Source organism: Artibeus jamaicensis, unplaced genomic scaffold, assembly GCF_021234435.1.
Source record: "Artibeus jamaicensis isolate MK-2021 breed Jamaican fruit bat unplaced genomic scaffold, CSHL_Jam_final contig_685, whole genome shotgun sequence".
NCBI classification, from domain to species: domain Eukaryota; kingdom Metazoa; phylum Chordata; class Mammalia; order Chiroptera; family Phyllostomidae; genus Artibeus; species Artibeus jamaicensis.
This window is the reverse complement of record NW_026521924.1, coordinates 14,656,173-14,673,898: the sequence shown is the minus strand read 5'-3', so window position 1 is coordinate 14,673,898 and position 17,726 is coordinate 14,656,173. Positions and strand designations below refer to the sequence as shown.

General features: G+C 53.5%; 1 protein-coding gene across 1 annotated transcript; it reads right to left on the bottom strand.

Moving 5' to 3' along the window:
• Window positions 1-757: 757 nt before the first annotated feature.
• Window positions 758-6,586, bottom strand: TCF15 (transcription factor 15). Its single transcript, XM_037143286.2, has 2 exons — window positions 6,012-6,586; window positions 758-1,215 (listed from the first exon to the last, which is right to left on the bottom strand). The coding sequence occupies exons 1-2, from the start codon at window positions 6,528-6,530 to the stop codon at window positions 1,141-1,143; spliced, it is 594 nt and encodes a 197-aa protein (XP_036999181.2). The 5' UTR covers window positions 6,531-6,586; the 3' UTR covers window positions 758-1,140.
• Window positions 6,587-17,726: the final 11,140 nt, after the last annotated feature.

Sequence of the window (17,726 nt, the reverse complement as noted above, 5' to 3'; positions counted from 1 at the left end):
GTCACTCCATTGCGCTTCACAGGCGGTTCCGAAGGCAAGACCTTCCACCAGCAAACAGATTGCGACTCATCTCATCATGGTACTTGCTTCGGTGCGGTGGTCTGGAACCGAACGTGCAATATGTCTGAGGTATGCCTGTTGGCACATTTATAAAGTGCAATAAGCAGCCACTAATGACACAAGGAGAGCCTTTACCTCTGTTTTGAGAGGACAGCCAAGCAAGGAAAGGAAAAAAAAAAAGCAAGGAGCAGACCTGTGTAAGGTGCTACCCGTTTACGTGAAGAGTGGAAGAAGGAAATACCTTTTTTCCTCTATTTGCTTGGTTATTCCTAGGGAATGCGGACATCCTAAAAAACTGGTGGCCGAGGCTGCCTGCAGAGAGGATAGGTAGGTGGAGGGCCAGGGGTGGCCGTTGGTGACACCCAGTTACCAACAGTCTTTGTTTTCAGTATATACCCTCTGTGGCTTTTGAATTTTGAGCTATGTGGATGAATATACTCCTTATTCAAAAATGAATAAAATTAAGGTTTCTTTACCAACTACGACAGCCACCTAAGAGGTGTTCAAGAACACGCTGAGGAAAGTTTGGTTCTCTCGACTTCCGGGGTCTCCCTGCCCTCCCCCTGCCCACTCCCTCCGGGGCCCAGGCAGCACCTGTGACATCCGTGCCTCTGCCGAGGTCCACGAGAGGGGTCACCTCTGACCTCGGATGTCCCCAGGCCCTTCCCTTCCTCCGTTGGGAACATCTTTTATTTAAAAATACCTTTTATTTTAAATCCACCAATTCCTTCTCTCACTCTCTCAAACACACACACACACACACACACACACACACACACACACACACGTGCACACACCCTTGGTCTCCAACAGTCTTTGTTTTTGCAGAAGTTCTGCCTTGTCTCTGACCAGCCGGGGCCGGGGCCAGCTGGATGGGTCTTCACAGCTCTCCAGGGTGGGGCAGAGATGTCCCAGGGGGCCTGTCCAGAGGGTCATGGGCCCAAGCCATTGTCCTCTGGCCCCTACGCAAAGGAGGGGTAGGATCGGCTCCTGGGGTCTTCTCCCCTGTTCAACCCGTGGCCAGCCTCTGGCCTCCTTCTCCAGGGTCCTGCTTGGAGCACATGCCTCAGCGGTCTCAGCTCATCTCCGCGGTACCCGAAGAGGGGCCACCCCCCTCGCCTTTAAGCAGTTGCCTCCCAGGTCACGACGGCCGCCCTATAGCAGAGGAAAAAGAAGTCCTGAGGTTTGACCAGATCACTGCGACACTGGAACTCACCTCTGTGTCCGCGAAAGCTCTCTGCAGCATAAGGCAGAAGAAACTCTTTATGAACAGATGCGGACAGTGGCGAGGTAACATTATTTAAGGACGGAGGCACACAGGAGCCTGTGCGCCGAGATGCTGAGAGACGGACGCACGGGAAAATCACTCACCAGCTTTCTCACAGAAGAGGAATTAGATGGTGGGGAGACAGCATGGGAGAGAGACGTTTTTACCTCTTCATTTCCTCCCCATGTGATTTGTTGCTTTTTCAAAAGGATCCAATACATTTAAGAATCACAGCACTCTACACGAAAGGGCAAAGCAAAGCCTACGGTGGTTACCCCCACTGCTGGCCTGTATGCCCAATGGCTTACTCATCGACCTCGAAAGTGGATTATGGATTTCTCCTCCCAGCCTTCACTCGGGATGTTCCCTCTGCCGGGAAATACGCCCTCTGGTCCCGTCTCCCTGGGAAGGTTTCTCCATTCCTGCAGTTGCCTAGCGCTTCCTGCCTCTGGGGACATTCCACCAGGGTAACTCAGAAGGGGAGAGACTGGGGTTCACTTTGTCCGCATCAGGCTGGGAGCTCGGGGAACGTTCTTCATCTGTGACGCCAGTTCCAGCCCAGGGCCTGGCATGTAGCAGGTGTCAAACCATGTTGTTTGAATCAGTGACGCCCACTGGAAGATGAACTACGAGTGGCGGCGCCTGAAGCCACCTGTCCTTCACCCCACGGGGCAGTCTCTGCCCAGCCTTCTGAGGTCTGACACCTGGGTTTCATCGTCACTGTAAGCCAGCGAGGTCATGGACAATAAAGGCCTCCCCTCTTTGGAGGCCTCCAGCTGTTGAGTGATTGGCCCAGAGGCTCCCCGCCAGTTGGTGAAAGGGCTGGACTGGAAATCCATGAAGTCTGTCTTGCTTCCAGCACATGATGGTGTCTGAAACCCCACTGTGCCTTCTCACTCCCTGGGCCTTGCTGGGAGCTGATGGGACAGGCATCTTTCTCAGCCGCCTAGAGAAAGAGCCGACCATGTGGGAGCTCTGCCCCCTGCCCCCCTCCGCCGCTGGGTCCAGGTTGGGGCAGATCCATCCAGATGTGAGCCCAGCCTCCCTCGAGGCTCTCTGGGCCCAGGGACAGCGTGTTCATTCACAGGCAGGGCTATTTTGAGGGCTGAGGCCACAGTCCCAGCAGAGCCTGGGGCTTGGGCTTCTCAGACAAACTCTGGCAGGAGTGTCTGAGAAATGGGGTTGGGGTGGGGGCAGGGGAATTTAGTGCTGATCCCGGGGAACAGAAAAGCAGCCCCCCCACCCTCTCACTCTATGTCCTCAGGCAGAGCCACCTCCACCCGGGGTCCGGTGGTCCCTGAGAGGCCTCGGTCCCATGAGAATGCTAGGACTGCACACCTCCCTGGACCTCAGTTTCTTCATCTGTGAAATGGGGACAAAATAGATCTACTTGCAAACGCAGCTGCGGAAGAGGCCCGTCAACTGCCTAGAACACTTGAAGAGGCCCTGACTAGGCCCAGCTTCTCTGTCTCCCAGGAACTCAGTGCCACGGGCCCTGGGAAGCACCGTGGTCAGGAAGTGGGTTCCAGGAGGCAGAGCTGGGCCTCGACCTCTGCTCTGCCTTGGACGACCTGTTGGACCTCAGGCAGGTGGCTTCACCTCACTGAGCCCCGTGTGCAAAGGGGAGTCACTGTGCTGATTACACACACTGACCCAGGTAGAGCCCTAAGCACGGTGTCAGGAACACAGTAAGTGTTCAGCGTCCTTCACAGGCGGTACTGCCTTATCAGCATCACCTGGTAACCGCACCTCCTCACCCTAATGCCTTCTGCTCCAGGGCTGGGCACACCATGTGGGAGGAGGGCCTTATAAGATGATCCCATCCACCTGCTCCCCCGGGTAACAAAAGGGGAAACAGGGGAGAGACAAGAACCCCCTTTCTGTCTCCCACTTGCTGTTTCTACCAGAGGGCCACACCTAACCCCTCCTTACCCAGGAAGATGCTCCAGGAAGCTGTTTCCATGGTGAACCCAACACAGACCACCCAGGTGGGAGGGAAGTGGTGGCTGAGAGTGAAGGGACAGGGTCTGGAGTCTCGGAGCTCCCTGGCCCCCAAAGCTCAGAAGGGAGCCACCCAGGGGTTCTCCAAGACAGATAGTTTTCTTCCAGTCAAGTCTTTGAGGGGCCAGAACTGACCAGGACGGCCCCTGTCACCTACTCCCAGAGGACCCTGTGACTGACAGCATGGCTTCTGTAGCCAAATTTGGCTGGGTCCTTGGTTCTGTAACAGATCCCAGGGAAGCAGCCAGCCACAGGCGAGGGTTTGTGATCCGAGGGGCAGACCTGAGACCAGCAGAGAACCCCCAGCTCAGCTATGGTGGGCACATGAGAGCCCAGACACCCCTTCTCCCCCAGACCTGCAGTTGCAGGCCCTCCACACTAACTCTTCGCATGTCCCAGTCGCGCAGGCCTGAGTTTGAATCCTGTCTCTATCACAGGCTATGTCAGCAGGTAGGGATACCCAGAGCACCTCCTCTCTGGGTTGCTGAGGAATTTTAATGATCGCGTGTGCAGAGTGTTTAGCACAGGAGACCGATGCTCGCCAAGACCGCTGTGACTGCTGACAGTCTCTGCCTCCCCTCTGCGCTCCACCGCCTTCAACACCCTCCCTTTTCCTTCTCAAGGTCATGTTTCTGACCACAACTCTTGAACACCTGTCCCCACCCTCTCACCTGCCTGCCTTCCCTCCCAGGCATCCACCAGGAACTCAGCCTGCTGGCTGGGGGCTTCCTCTGGGCTCTGACAGTCCTTTGTGCTCCACCTCCCCACCCCTAGGCCACGGCATCCCCGTCCTCATCTCCTTGCCCTTGGCCCTGACACCACACTGGGATTCCCTGCTGCGGTGAGTGCGAATCCACAGCCTGCTCCTCTGGGAAGTTCTCAGAGCCCACAAAAGGCACTGGCTGTTGGGTAGCTCAGGTTTGCTGAACTGAGTGAATGGGTGAAGGTGGTGCGGGAATATCACTGAGGGCCTTGTCCGCCCTTCACACACCAGGCAGGACTTCTGAGGGCCTGCCCCGACTTCGCACCCACTGGGAAGGGACTCACAGCTGAGAGCTGCAGGGGCCCTGGAGAAAGTACAGGTCTGAGACTGAGAAGGCTGACTCAGGGAAACTGAGGCAGCCATGGGGCTGAGAGGCCAGAATGGGAGTCGAAGGAGCTACAAGGGGGTGGCCTGAGGCCAGGACATTGAGGCTTCCCCAGAACAGAGTGAAGCAAGCAGGGGACCTGGTGCAGCCATGGGAACCAAAAGCTGGGGGACTCGGAGGCCTGACTCCAATCCCCCAAGCCCTTTCACTTTTGAACGGGCTGTGGCCATTCTCTGCCCGCCTCCCCAGATGTACATGGTAGCTGCTGGAGCCCAAAGTTGTCACAAAGACCAGATTCCTCATGGCAGGAAAAGCCCAGGTCAGAAAGGGGAAAAGGCTGGGGATGAAGCAGGCTCCTTGCGCTTGGGTGGGAGAACCAGCTCCCAGCCAGAAGAGTCCCCTGGTGACCTCTGCTGCTACCCAGCCCCGTCCACCTCCTACCAGCCTGCTTCTCATCCTTACCCAGGACAGACCAAAGGAGCTTAATTCCAGCTTTGCCCAGCGACTCAACAGTGCCCTCCCCCAGTACTGCCTCCTTTTGGAGTTGGTGCCCTCAGGGGACCCCCTTCTTCTCTCCCGCTGCTCATCAGCTGGGACGCTTCAGGTTCTTGGTTGCAGTTTGCATCCATCCCCTTTTCCTCTCAGTCTCCTGCCCTTGGACCAGGTCTTTGGACAGGAAACAACTGTTTCAAGGTCAGGGTAGCTCAGGGCAACACATACCAAGCAAGCCCAGAACCCGCCTTGTGTGGCTTCCCAGCTGAGTAAGTGGGGCATGGGCTGTCCAACCTTTTGGCAACTCTGGGCCGCACTGGAAGAAGAGTTGTCTTGGGCCACACATTAAACACACAAACACTAATGAAAACGGATGAGCAAAAACACAGAGGTTTTAAGTAAATTTACAATTTTGAGTTGGGCCACGTTCATAGCCATCCTGGACCGCTTGGGTCCCGGGGGCTGGACACCCCTGGCACCTTTCTGAGCCTCAGAGGCCCAAAGGCAGGGTCACCACCTGCCTGATGGAGTTGTTGCAAAAGCACAAAAAGATGACCAGGAAAGCACATGGTATGTAAGACGTGCTCAAAAAATGACCACCTTTGTTGTTATTTCCTCATGCCCTCTTTCTGGCACACCTCTGGTTGAGGGGCGGTTGCCCCTGGATGAATTTTTAAAACGTGCAACACCTAGCCATTTTTTCCTTAGACTGTCAAGTTTAAAAAAAAAATGAGAAGTCAATGAAATAGCCATCTGGTGTGAATGAATCAAAATTATACCTACTGTTTTTGTTAGATTGGCAAAAATATGTTTTTTGGGTGTGCCGCGGGATTTTAGGAGTTAGTTTATGCGTGCATGAGGTGAAGAAGGCTGAAAATCACTGCTCTAAATCATGCGTGACCTCTGGGCTTTGCTGCACCCTATCTGATTGGGAGACATTAAGCGGGTAGTTCTGTTCCATACCAAACCCTGGCCTTGGAGCACCAACGCTCCACGAACTCTACCTCGCTCCCCGCTCCCCTTCACTGGGGTCCGGCCCTCTTTTGCTCGTGCCCTGTCCCCCTCGACCCTGCGGCTGTAGAACATGGGCGCCACGCACTCACCCCCTTGCGCTGGTTGCTGAGGCAGAATGTGCAGATGGAGCGCGGCTGGCGGCCGCCGTCGGGGGTGGCGGGGAGCGCGTTCTTGCCACTGCCTGCTGCTCGGAAGCACGGCTGCCCGTCGTCCGCCGCGTCGCCCAGCAATAGCACGTTGGCCAGGTGCGCGATGTAGCTGGACGCCAGGCGCAAGGTCTCTATCTTGGACAACTTGCGGTCCACCGGCTCAGTAGGGATGAGCGTGCGCAGCGCCGTGAAGGCCGTGTTCACGCTCTGCGTGCGGTCCCGCTCCCGCGCGTTGGCTGCCTGCCGCTGTCTCACCACGACCACGGGGCCCGCGCTGCCACCGGTCCGCCGCCCGCCCCCGGGGCCCGGGCCGCGTCGCGCCGCTTCCAGGCCCTCGCAGCAGCCGAAAGACTGGTCGGAGGCGTCGCTCTCGCTGCGGTTCTCCTCGTCCTCGCTCAGCAGCCGCACGTCTGGGTACAGCACGTGCGCGCCGACGGGGCGCAGCAGCGCGAACGCCATGGGCACCCAGCTGTGTCCCTCGGTGCGCTGCGTCCCAGCCTTGGCCGCGCCCCGCCGTGCGCTCCCGCGCGCTCCCACGGCCCCGCCGGCAGCGGCCTTATAGCCGAGGGAGGGGCCAACCACACGGCCGCCCCGGCCCGAGCGGGTGGGCTCCATCCTGGCCAATGGGCACGCGCCCGCCGTGCCCCGGCCAATGGCGACTTGCCTGCCGCCCCAGCTCCCCAGGTTGAAAGCGGCCCGGGAGCCGGTGATCCTCCCTGAAGGTTCCCAGTCTCCCCTGGGCTAGGCTGGCCAACGGCGGGAGTCAGAATGGGTCGGGTGGGAGGTTCGCAGAAACAGTCTCGTCGCCCGCAGCCTAACCCTGCAGAAAATGAGAGCAGGTCCCTTTTCTCCTAGCCTCCGGTTTCCTCGTTCGGAAAGAAAGTTGGGAGAAACCGGTTCGGTTTTTTATGCCCTCAAATTCTAATCCTGTGGTTCTGCAACTTTCTTGTGTAAGAAATGGGAAAGGGAGGCGTTGAGAGTACGGATTCCCGATTCCCCCGTTCTGATACAGCAGGTCTGGAATGGGGCCCAGGAATCCGCAGTTTGTGCGCCATGGGGGTGTCCGCGGGGAACGGTCGGAGCAACACTGTAATCTTTCCAAACGAGGATTCGACGGTGTCACGTCTCTGATGACAAACTTAAAAAACATCAACAAAACCAAAGCAAAGCAAAAACAAAACACAAACACCAGTTGTTCCATTCACTCATTTATTCATTCAACACATACTTGTTAGGTCCCTACTAAATGTCAGGCATGGTTTTAAGTCTGAGGATACAGATTTAAACAAAACAATTTTTTTTTTTTTTTACCTTCACAGAGTTGACATTTTGGTTGAGGTCCTATAGTGTGCCAGACACCAGACAGACACTTTACTCTTTAGAACTCCTCACTGAAGTCGTGGGGGAGTACCCCTGATGTCCAGATAAGAGCTCTGGCCTTCAGTCTTACAAGGGGTGAGTGGGGGTACTAGCCACAGCCTGTTTGGCCTCACTATTGCCTCCCCCGCCCCCCACCGCCCCCTCCCCGCCCCACCCTGCCCCGCAAATCAAATGCAAGTTTCTCTTCCTCATTCTCCGCAGTCCCGCCTTGGACAGCTGCAGACTCCCCGATTCTCACACAGATCCCCCACCCCGACCCCAGGCTGCTCCCTCTGCTGGAAGGCCACCCCCGCCAACACGCTATCTTCTTTACTGCCTTCCTTCCTTCAGGAGACCTCAGACTGCTCAGTCTGACAGGTCTTCCTCCTCGGAGACCCTGGGGAGAATCCCTGAGCTGACGACGGCTGCTAGGTTCCTGTGTAACTAGTGCTCCCTTCCCGGCTCTATCCCGGGGACCAGCCAAGCCTGCATCCACTCGGCCGGACAGAAACTTCCTCTTCAGCCCAAGTGGCGGCTCATGTGGCAGAGAGAGCTCGGAGAGTGAAGTTGAAAGGCTGCTCGGTGCTTTCGGGCTCCCTCTTCCTTCCTTTCTTGAAGATGTCTCCCAGCTCTGCCACGTATTTGTGCTTTTCCAACTTCCTTGACCCAGGCTAGAATGTGTGTGGTGGGCGGGGGGAGTTGGGCTGTGGCTGGAGGGTGTCCCTTGGCCGCCAGGGGAGCAGCCCCTAAAGTCTTCAGGCTCCAGTGTGTGTGGAAAAGTCTGTTCCCACACCTGGCCTCCCCTACTCCTACATTTGACCATGACCTTGGCCAGGATGGGCTTTGCTGAGGAGGAGGAGGAGGAGGTTGCACAGCCCCCTCTCCGCAGGGCCAGTCCCACGTGCAGCCCCAGGCCAGGCTGCTGCTTCCTGAGCCGATGAATTATTACCGGGAGATTTCCTTCCCTGTCTGCGCCTCCTTACAGGGGCTCCCGGCTCCCTTCACTTTCGCTTTCTCCCCCTTCTCCCCCTCTCTTCAGCTCTCCACCTTCAGGTGGCTTGAAATTCCTCTGTCCAGTCCCCTCCCCATTCCGACTCAATGGGAGAAGCCAAACAGGGCGTGAACTGGGCCCTGAAGGGGGAAGGGGGCGGACTTGGTGAGCTCATTCATTCATTCGCTCCTCTGGCAGGTTTTGACACATGGGACCCAGGGAGTAAAATAAAACCATGAATGAGACTGAGCCTGGACTTCTGCAGCCCAGAGGGGAAGGCAAGTTGTAAACAAAGAACTCCAGGACAATGTGGTAGGAGCAAGCCAGGGTCTGGCATGGGAGGCCTGGTTTTGGCCCAAGGAGGGGTGCCTCTAGATGTCTGGGTTTCCTGCTCTGAAAAACTGGAGATAATAATAGTGCCCATTTGTAGGGCCGGTGCCAAAAAAGCCGGGGCCAGAGACACAGAGAGGCTCACCACCTGAGAGGGGTCTGTAGTAGCGTTGTGAGGGGTGGGCCCCAGGCTGAGAAGCAGCCTTGACTGTTCTAATCTAGGCTTTTACCCCGGGGTTGGAGTTCCTGCCACATTCTCAGCTCACCAGCATGAGAGGCTTCAGCGCCGTTTGCCCTCTGCTCCTCGCTCTGCTCCTCGAACTGGCCTTCTCACTGACCCTGGAGCCCGCCTCTGCCTGGCAGGCACTGCCCCAAAGTCCTCTTAGCTTATTTCGCTACTTCTTTCCAACCTTCCCTCCAGTCTCATCTCCTCAGAGAGGCCTTCCCTGACCACGGGGACTGAAACAGCAACTGCCTCTCCCACCTCCCAGCACCCTTCCGGCGGCTCTCCCACTACCCTTTACTCTGCTTTACTTATTTCCTTCCATAGCACTTATCACTGCTTTCACTCATTCATTCACAACTATTAATTGAGCACCTACTATGTTCCCAGTATAGTTCCTGGTTCTGGCAAAGCGGAAGTGAACATTCTACACATTTATTTGTCCACTAGACTGTGGGGCAAGGTCTTTTGCTCCTCTCACTTCCTCCCCATTACAACCTTCAGAGGCAGGTATTGTTTTCATCACCATTTTACACATGAAGCAACTGAGGTTCTAAGAGAGAAAAGTGACTTGCCTGAGGCCCCGCAGTGGGCCAGTGTAGGAGCTCAGGTTGTTTGGTCTCTTTCCCCAAGCACATGACCTCTCAGGTGGCCCAGAGGTCCGTGAGGGCTGAGTAGGCGGCTGCCGGGCTGAGGGAACAGCGGGGCTTCAGTCCTGCTGCGACATTTTGAGTTCCTGCAAGGCACCAGCTGTGGCCATCTCTGAGCCTTTGCCCAGCTGTCCTTCCTGCCTGTGGGGCCCATCCCTTCCCTTCTGACCAGACAACCCCACTCAACCAGAGTTCCGTGCAGCCTCGCAGCGAAGTCCGCTTTGCTTCTCCTCCCCAACCTCGGAACAAAGTCCTGTAGTGATGATCACATTGCATTTTGGCCTCTCTCCCTTCATCCCTGATTCCCCACTTCTATTTCCCTGCCCCCACAGGGCACCCACTCTAATATTTTTCAATGCTTTTTTTTTAGAGCAGTTTGGGTTAACAATAAAATTGAGAGGGCACAGAGAAGTCTTATATGCCCCCTGCCCCCACACATGAATAGCCTCTCCAGTGTCAACATCACTTACTCACCAGAGTGGGACATTTACTATCACGGATAAACCGACACGTCATTATCACAGAGTCCCTAGTCCACGTGAGGGTTCACTCTGGGTGTTCTGCAGGTTTGGACAAATGCATACTGACATAGGCTCATCACGTACTATCACACAGAGCGTCTCCACTGCCCTAAAAGTCCTCTGTGCTCTGTCTGTTCATGTAACCCCCATCCCTGAAACCACTGACCGTTTTGTCTCCATAGTTTTGCCTTTTCCAGAATGTTCCACAGTTAAAATCTACAGTTAAAATCACACAGTGCGAAGCTATTTCAGATTGATTTCTCCCACTTAGTAATATGCACTTTAGCTTCCTCTATGTCTTTCCATGGCCTGATAGCTCATTTCTTTTCAGTGCTGCATACTATTCCACTGTCTGGAGGTGCCATGATTTATTCACCCATCGCCTACCGAAGAGCAGTGTGGTTGCTTCCGAGTTTTGGCAATTATGAATGAGGCTGCAATAGATATCCGCATACGGGTTTTTGTATGGACGTAAATTTTCAGCTCCTTTGGGTAATAACAAGGAATGTGATTGCTGGGTCATATGGTAAGGGTACTTTTAGTTTTATAAGAAACCACCAAACTGGCCTTCTAAAGTGGCTGTCCATTTTGCATTCCCACCAGCCAGGAGCGAGTGTTCCTGTGGCTTCAGCACCGTTTGGTGGTGTCGGTGTTCCAGATTCTGGCCGCGCTCATTGGTGTGCAGTGGTACCTCATTTTAAGTTGCATTTCCCTGGTGGTGTACGATGTGGAGTGTCTTTTCTTGTGCTTATTTGCCATCTTGGATCTTCTTCGATGAGGTCTCTGTTAAGGTCTCTGGCTTGTTTTTTAATGGGTTTCTTTGTTTTCTTATTGTTGAATTTTAAGAGTTCTTCGTATATTTTGGATAACAGTCTTATTAGACGGGTCTTTTGGAAATGCATTCTCCCAGTCTGTGGCTTGTCTTCTAATTCTATTTATATTGTCTCTTGCAGAAGAGAAGTTTTAAATTTTAATGACTCATCGATTATTTCATTCATGGGTCATGTCTCTGGTGTACCTTAAAAGTCAAAACCATGGATTCTGTCCTATGTTATACTCTAGGAATTTTATAGTTTTTGTGTTTTACTTTCAGTCTATGAACCACTGTGAGTTAATTCTCGGGAGGGTGTAAAGCCTGTGTCTAGATTCACGTTCCCGCGTGTGGTTGTGTTCCTGCACTGTTTGCTGGCGAGGCTACATTTACTCCATGAGTGCATCCACTCCTCTGTCCCAGATCAGTTGAGTCCATACGTGGGGGTCTATTTGTGGGCCCTCCACCCTGGTCCGTGGATCTTCCTGCCTGATGGCTCACCAGTTCTGCACTGGGTCGCCGCACAGCAAGTCTTCGAGTTGGGCGGTGCCAGTCCTCCAGCCTTGCTCTTCTCCTTCAATGACGTGTTGACTGTTCTGGGTCCACTCTAACATCGTTGATACATGTCTTTAAATTGCATGTGTCTTTGTGAGAGTGGGTTGTTAACTTATGCACATGATCGTTTCTAGAGATCTCTTTCTTAGATCGTTTTGTTTGCGCAGCACCGTGTTCCGTGAGCTGAGGCTAAGCCGAGTCCATTGCTTCTAACTGCTGCTTAGTACCCATGGGGCGTGTACATCCCCCAAGCCTCCCTTTTCCATTCCGACTCCTGCTTCCCCAAGCAAAGCTGTGAACCTTTCTTTTTGTTTACATGACATTTTTTCTCTAACTGTCATTTTAAAGATTCTATTTATTTCTTCTTGAGAGAAGTGAAGGAAGGGAGAAAGAGAGGGAGAGAAGCATTGATGGGTGAGGAATACATTGATTGGTTGCCTCTTGCAGGCCCCCACCTGGGGACCTGGCCTACAACCCAGGCATGTGCCCCACACTGGGAATTCAACCGGTGACCCTTTGGTTCACAGGCTGGCACTCAATCCACTGAGCCACACCAGCCAGGGCTTAATTTGCCTTTCTTTAGTGACAGAGAAGTGGGTTGTTTTCCATCTCATTGTGTTGCCTCCTCCACAAGACTGTGCATTCTCTAAGGGTGGGGAATGGACCCCAGAATCCTGGGCCAGAGCCGGCACATTGTGGGCCATAATGAATACCCGATAACTGAATGACGGCCTGCCTGACTGAATGAATGAATGAAAAGGCTAATGTACAGCCCCCTACACCTGCTGTGTACCAATTGTTGACCTGGTTGGTGGTCCACGATGCACGTTTGTGTGCCGATGAGGGGACACACTAAGTCCTGCACCTCAGTGTTCGTGGAGAAAAAGACCAGAGATAGAATTTATTGACCAGACCTCGTCCTGTGACCCTACTGTACTGAAAAGGAGGCTGAGAAAAGCAGTGTTCATTGGAGGCGGCCTTACAGCCGGCCAAACACCCGGTTTCCATGAGCAAAGAAGAAAAAGAAATACCGGCAAACAACCGATGGTGTTGATGACTGTGTGCGTGTGGTTCTGGACACGGGATCGCGAGGTTGAGTGTGAGATTCGGGAGCCCGCCTGCCTAGGTTCAGCTCTGCCATTTACCAGCCAAGCGATGGTGGGAAATCGACTGAATTTCTCTGTGCCTCGGTTTCCTCTTCCGTAAAACCCAGATCATAATAGAGCCTGCTTGCATAGGGTTATTGGGAGAATTAAGTCGAGTCAAAAATGCGTTCCATTTGTAAGAGTTCTGGCACACGGGTGTGCGCTATGTAAGTATTAGTTGCTATCTTGATTTAATCCCTAAAAAGGGTTTTCTGAAGGTCACACAACCAGTGAGCGACGGAAGCAGATTTTGGCCTGACAGCAGTTTTCCCACTTGCCTCATCCCATAGAAATTCTCAGAGACCAGGATCACGACCCCGGTCGGTCTTCGGTACATAGTCAGCATCCAGAAATATCTGTTGAATGCTGTGTCAAGTAAACATTTAAACCCTTCTTATGGAGAGATGCCAGGTTTTGTTGTGTTCTGTTGATCGGCTCAGGTTCATGGGGCAGCTCCACTGATTCCCTCACAGGTCTCCCACCGCGTGGGGCCGGCGCCTTCGATTCTGCCTCCAGAGCTCAGTCCCTCTAAGGCCCTTCCATTTTCAAGAGTGAATTCCTGGGAGCGCTTGTTCTGGGAGATGCTCAGGGTTCCATGGTTTAAAAAATGTCTGGGAAGCCGCGTTATGCGTCCCCCTTCCGGACGGTGGTGGCGCACTAGCATGTCAAAAACCCCGGGAAGTCCTGCAGGAAGAAACTCCTTAGGTTTTATTTCAAGCTGCGTTTTCTAGGCTTTTTGTTGACCACAGATCCTCCTGCCCTCCTCCTGGACCAGGTGCTTCACAGAGAATACTGTTTAGTGGTCATTTCTCCGGCTGTGATCAGGGACAGCCCCCTTGGTATGAGGAGCTTCCATTTTTCTTTGAAGGCGTGTTCAATAGGAGTGAGGGGGCCGTGAGCAGGTGGGCCCTGGTTACCAGGCAGCGCTGGGCTAAAATGGGAACTTCCAGGCATTTTCTCAGAGCCCCATTCTCTGCGGGATGCTAAAACATCCCTGGAAATGTGACGGTTGGGAAAAATGTGTTTCCTGGCACTTCTTTTAGGGGAAGTACAATAGAAATGGAAATAATGCAGTTGAGGGCTCACTCTGTTAGGCGCTCTTCTAAGCACTTGTGTGAGCTAACTACTATTAATATTCCTGCTTTACAGATCAGCAGACTAAGGAACAGAGAGGTTCCATAGCTTGCCCAAGGTCACACAGCTAAAAAATGGACAGGAATTCTTTGATGGTGGGCTCGTGGTGGGTTTGAAGCCCACTGCAGAGTAGCTGAAGTGTAGGGGCCCGCAGAACTCCACTCCAGGGAGCACGCATCTTCCAACTGCAGTGCTCTGATTTTGCTGAGCCTGCGCAGGTACTCCCTTGGCTCATGCTGGCCCTAATACCAGTGGTACAGAGTCACCAAGGTGATGTACAAGATCAAGATGATGCTAAACGAGACCGTTGTTTAAGGAACCCTTTGACACCCAAGGAGTCTGGCTGAAAATCTTTAAGCCTGAATGTCAGGGGGAGGGCCTCTAGGCAGAGCTCAGCTGCTGACGGGTGCCCACAGGCAATTTCCTTCCCCCCTGCAGACTAGACAGTGCGGGGAGCGGGCCCCAGAGAACCCTGCCATCAACAGGCCATGCTGCACCACCTCCGGGTTTGGAGCCCAGCTCAGACAGTAGGGTTTCAGAGAAGGGTGAGCGCACAGACCAAGAGCAGTCTGGAAAGGCTTCCTGAGAAAGTGGCCTGGATCAGGTTTAGGGGAGCTCAGCTACCCTAAATGAGGGAGCCCCACGAGGAAGCTGCGTTTTAGTTTATGGTCAATGGCGATGCTGGCACAACAGGTGTGTTTGTGGGTTACCCTCCTAGGTTGCCATGCAGACCCTGCTCTTCACCTATTTAAAATCCACCTCCCCCAGCAGCAGAACTCCGATTTGCCCAGGGCAGCAGTTGATCTAACTATAAAATTTCCCCTCTGAGCCCTCATTGCATGGAGGGGTGGCCATGTGGCTCATTCTGGCCAATGAGAAGAAGATAGAAGTTCCTATGGAGAGTCCACTTCCCCAAATGAAATGAAAAGGTAAAGGGAAGGCTTTACCTTTTACCTTCACCTTCTCTCTGCCTGGAATGGAGATGCGATTCCTAGAGGTATAGCAGCCATCTTGGTGCAATGAGGACAAAAATTACACGCTAAGGAGGGCGGAGTGAAAAGCTGGAGTAGCTGGGTCTCATGTTCTCCTTGAGCAGCCACACTGGCCCCTGATCTCTTGGGAAAAAAACCCCAACAAACCCTCCTATCAGTGGAGCCACTGTACTGGGTTTTATTACATACAGCCAAATGCAAGCCGTATCGATGCATCCAAGTCTCATAATAATGTCCACACCACTATCTTCCACAGCACCCTGAACTAACGGTACCTCACACCCACTGTTGCATCACATCCTCACCATCCTGGAATTGCCAGCCTGTTACAGAAAGGGAAGTCAGGGCTCCCAGGAGTTGACCTCAGAGAGGAACAGAATCCAGACTTGAATGAGGACCTCTAATGTTTCTGTCTGTGTTAATAGCTGTGGTGATTTAAAAGCATGACCTCCACCCCTTCCCTTTAAGAGCTGAGACCGATGTCCCCTGCCCTTGAGTCTGGGCAGGTTTGTGGCAGCTGTGGCTTGCTGAATTTGGCAGAAGTAACCCTCCGTGACTTCTGAACCCGGATCATCAAAGGTGATGCAGCCTCTGTCTTGTTCACAGACACACGCCTGGGAGCCCTCTTGCTTGGAGCTCAGAGTTGCCACATACCAGGTTCAAGTGCCCCGAGACTGCTGTGCTGTGCGGAAGCCCAGGCCGCATGAAGGTGCTTGGGATCGATTGTACCTCCTGGCCCAGGGTGTCCCTGGGTGTTCACAGATAAGTGAGTGAAGACGACTTCCAACCCCGGCCACTCAGTTCCCCGCCCCCCCTTTGAGTCTTCCCAGGTGAAGCCTCGGACACGGTGGAGCAGCAAGCAGCCTCCCCCGCTGCGCTTGGTCAGCAGAAGCGAATGGTCATTGGAAGACACCACCTCGTGGGGTGATTCACCCCACAGCTACAGTCATTGTAACTGGAATGCCTCCCAAATACTATCTTCACACCCGAAAGCACCCAGAACCTGAAACTTTAGTTGATTTTTTTTATTTTTCACTGTAATTATATTCTGTAAAGTCACCGTCGACATCAAATTAGCAAATACTGGACCGTTGCCCCTGAGGAAAATACAGGATTGGTGTCCCGTGAGCCTCCGGTCACAACCTTTTGTCCGGCAATCAGTAGTACACAGCCTGGTTTCATGCGTGTCTCTGTTTAGAGAAACCTTATTTGGTGTAAACCGCTGATGCATTCACACTGAGCTCCTGGTCCTCGGCGCTGCAGCTCACACCCAAGTGGAGCTTTACTGACTCGTATTTTCTCCGTCAGGCACCTCACTGCCTTCGTGAGCTTAGGGACACGAGACGGCACTTCAGCACTATGCTCGCGGCCGTTTTAATTGTCAACAAGAAGCACATTTGTGAAGTGTGGCACTAAACAGACCACACGAGGGACACGGGTGTATAGTATGAGGGCAGAAACAGGAAGACAGAGCGTCAGCTCCATCCGCCTCCGCCAGGGACGCGCACGTCCAGAGACTCAGATGTGCTTGGCACAGATTGGCAAAAGATGGTGAACGCAGCGGCAAGTGTTCCCTTGGCCTTTTAAATACATATCAGTGGCCCCGGGTGGTGTGGCTCAGTGGACTGAGTGCTGGCCTGAGAACCAAAGGGTCGTTGGTTCGATTCCCAACCTAGGACACATGTCTGGGTTGCAGGCCAGGTCCCCAGTTAGGGGCGCGTAAGTGGCAACCACACATTGATGTTTCTCTTTCTCTCTCCCTCTCTTCCCCTCTGTCTAAAAATAAATAAGTAAAATATTTAAAAAAATAAACACATATCAATGAGTAGGCACATTCACAAATATGGAATCTGTGAATTATAAGAATGGCCTGTGTTACTTAATAAGTTCAGGACTTGCAGTCTTTGGAGAGAGGAGGCGTAAAGCAGGTGAAGGCGTGAAGCGTTTCAAGAGCCTCACCTCTCCCCTCCGTGAAGTGGGGGTGATGCCGTCTTCCCTGCGGGTTTGGGGAGGAAAGGAGCACAGTGCCCGCCCCTCATCCGTGGTTTCGCTTCTGCACGTCCAGTTACCCACGGGCGGCTGCGGTCTGAAAATACTAGAGGGAAAATTCCAGAAGCAAACAATTCATATGTTTTAAGTCGCACACCACTGCGGGTCGTGTGATGCAATTCTTGACGGACGTCCTGCTTTGTCCCGTCTGGGACGTGACTCATCCCTTTGTGCAGCGGCTCCTCGCCACGCACACTCCCCACCCGTCAGTCACCTAGTGGCCGTCTTGGTGATCAGAGCGACCCTCACGGTATCACAGTGCTCGTGATAAAATTACCCTTATTTCACTTCGTAAGGCCCCAAAGCACAAGGGTAATAATGCTGGCAATTCAGATACGCCAGAGAAGAAAGCTTTCTTTAAGTGACTAAGTATACACAGAAAAAAACATAGTGCAATTTGCAGTTTCGGGCACCCACGGGGTGTCTTGAAACCTATTTCCTTCAGATAAGGGGGGATTACTATGGTGACAATACCAACAACACTGTTATTTACTGAGGACTAATGCTAAACACTTCACGCGTCTGGTCTCATGACTCTGCAACAATCCCATGAGATAGAGCCAATCATTACACTCGTTTTACAGACTCAGCTGAGTTAAGGGGCTTTGCCCAAGATCTTACAACCTCAAACAGGCAGAGCTGGGTCTCAAGCCCATCTCTTGTCCGAGTCCCATGCCCGTGTTCCTTCCCACCCTTCTCCCCTGATTGCCCATGAGCCTGTGTTTACAAGAGGCCTGGTGTGCCGTGTGCTCAGCAAGTGGATGCTTTGCTCATGATTCCAAACTGGGACCTGGGGACTTGGAGGCAGATCTGCAAAGGGACAGGGGAGGCTGAGCCCTGGGGCGGGCGGGGGCCGGAGTAGGGGCCATGGGGGAAGGAAGGGAGCCTTTGTGGT

What these genes read in the sequence shown, in the direction of transcription:
- TCF15 (XM_037143286.2), bottom strand. Translation starts at nt 6,530, where the DNA reads ATGGCGTTCGCGCTGCTGCGCCCCGTCGGCGCGCACGTGCTGTACCCA. An exon ending in TCAGCAACCAGCGCAAGGGG is followed by an intron (nt 1,216 to 6,011) that starts GTGAGTGCGTGG and finishes CCTCTGCTATAG; the next exon opens with GGCGGCCGTCGTGACCTGGG.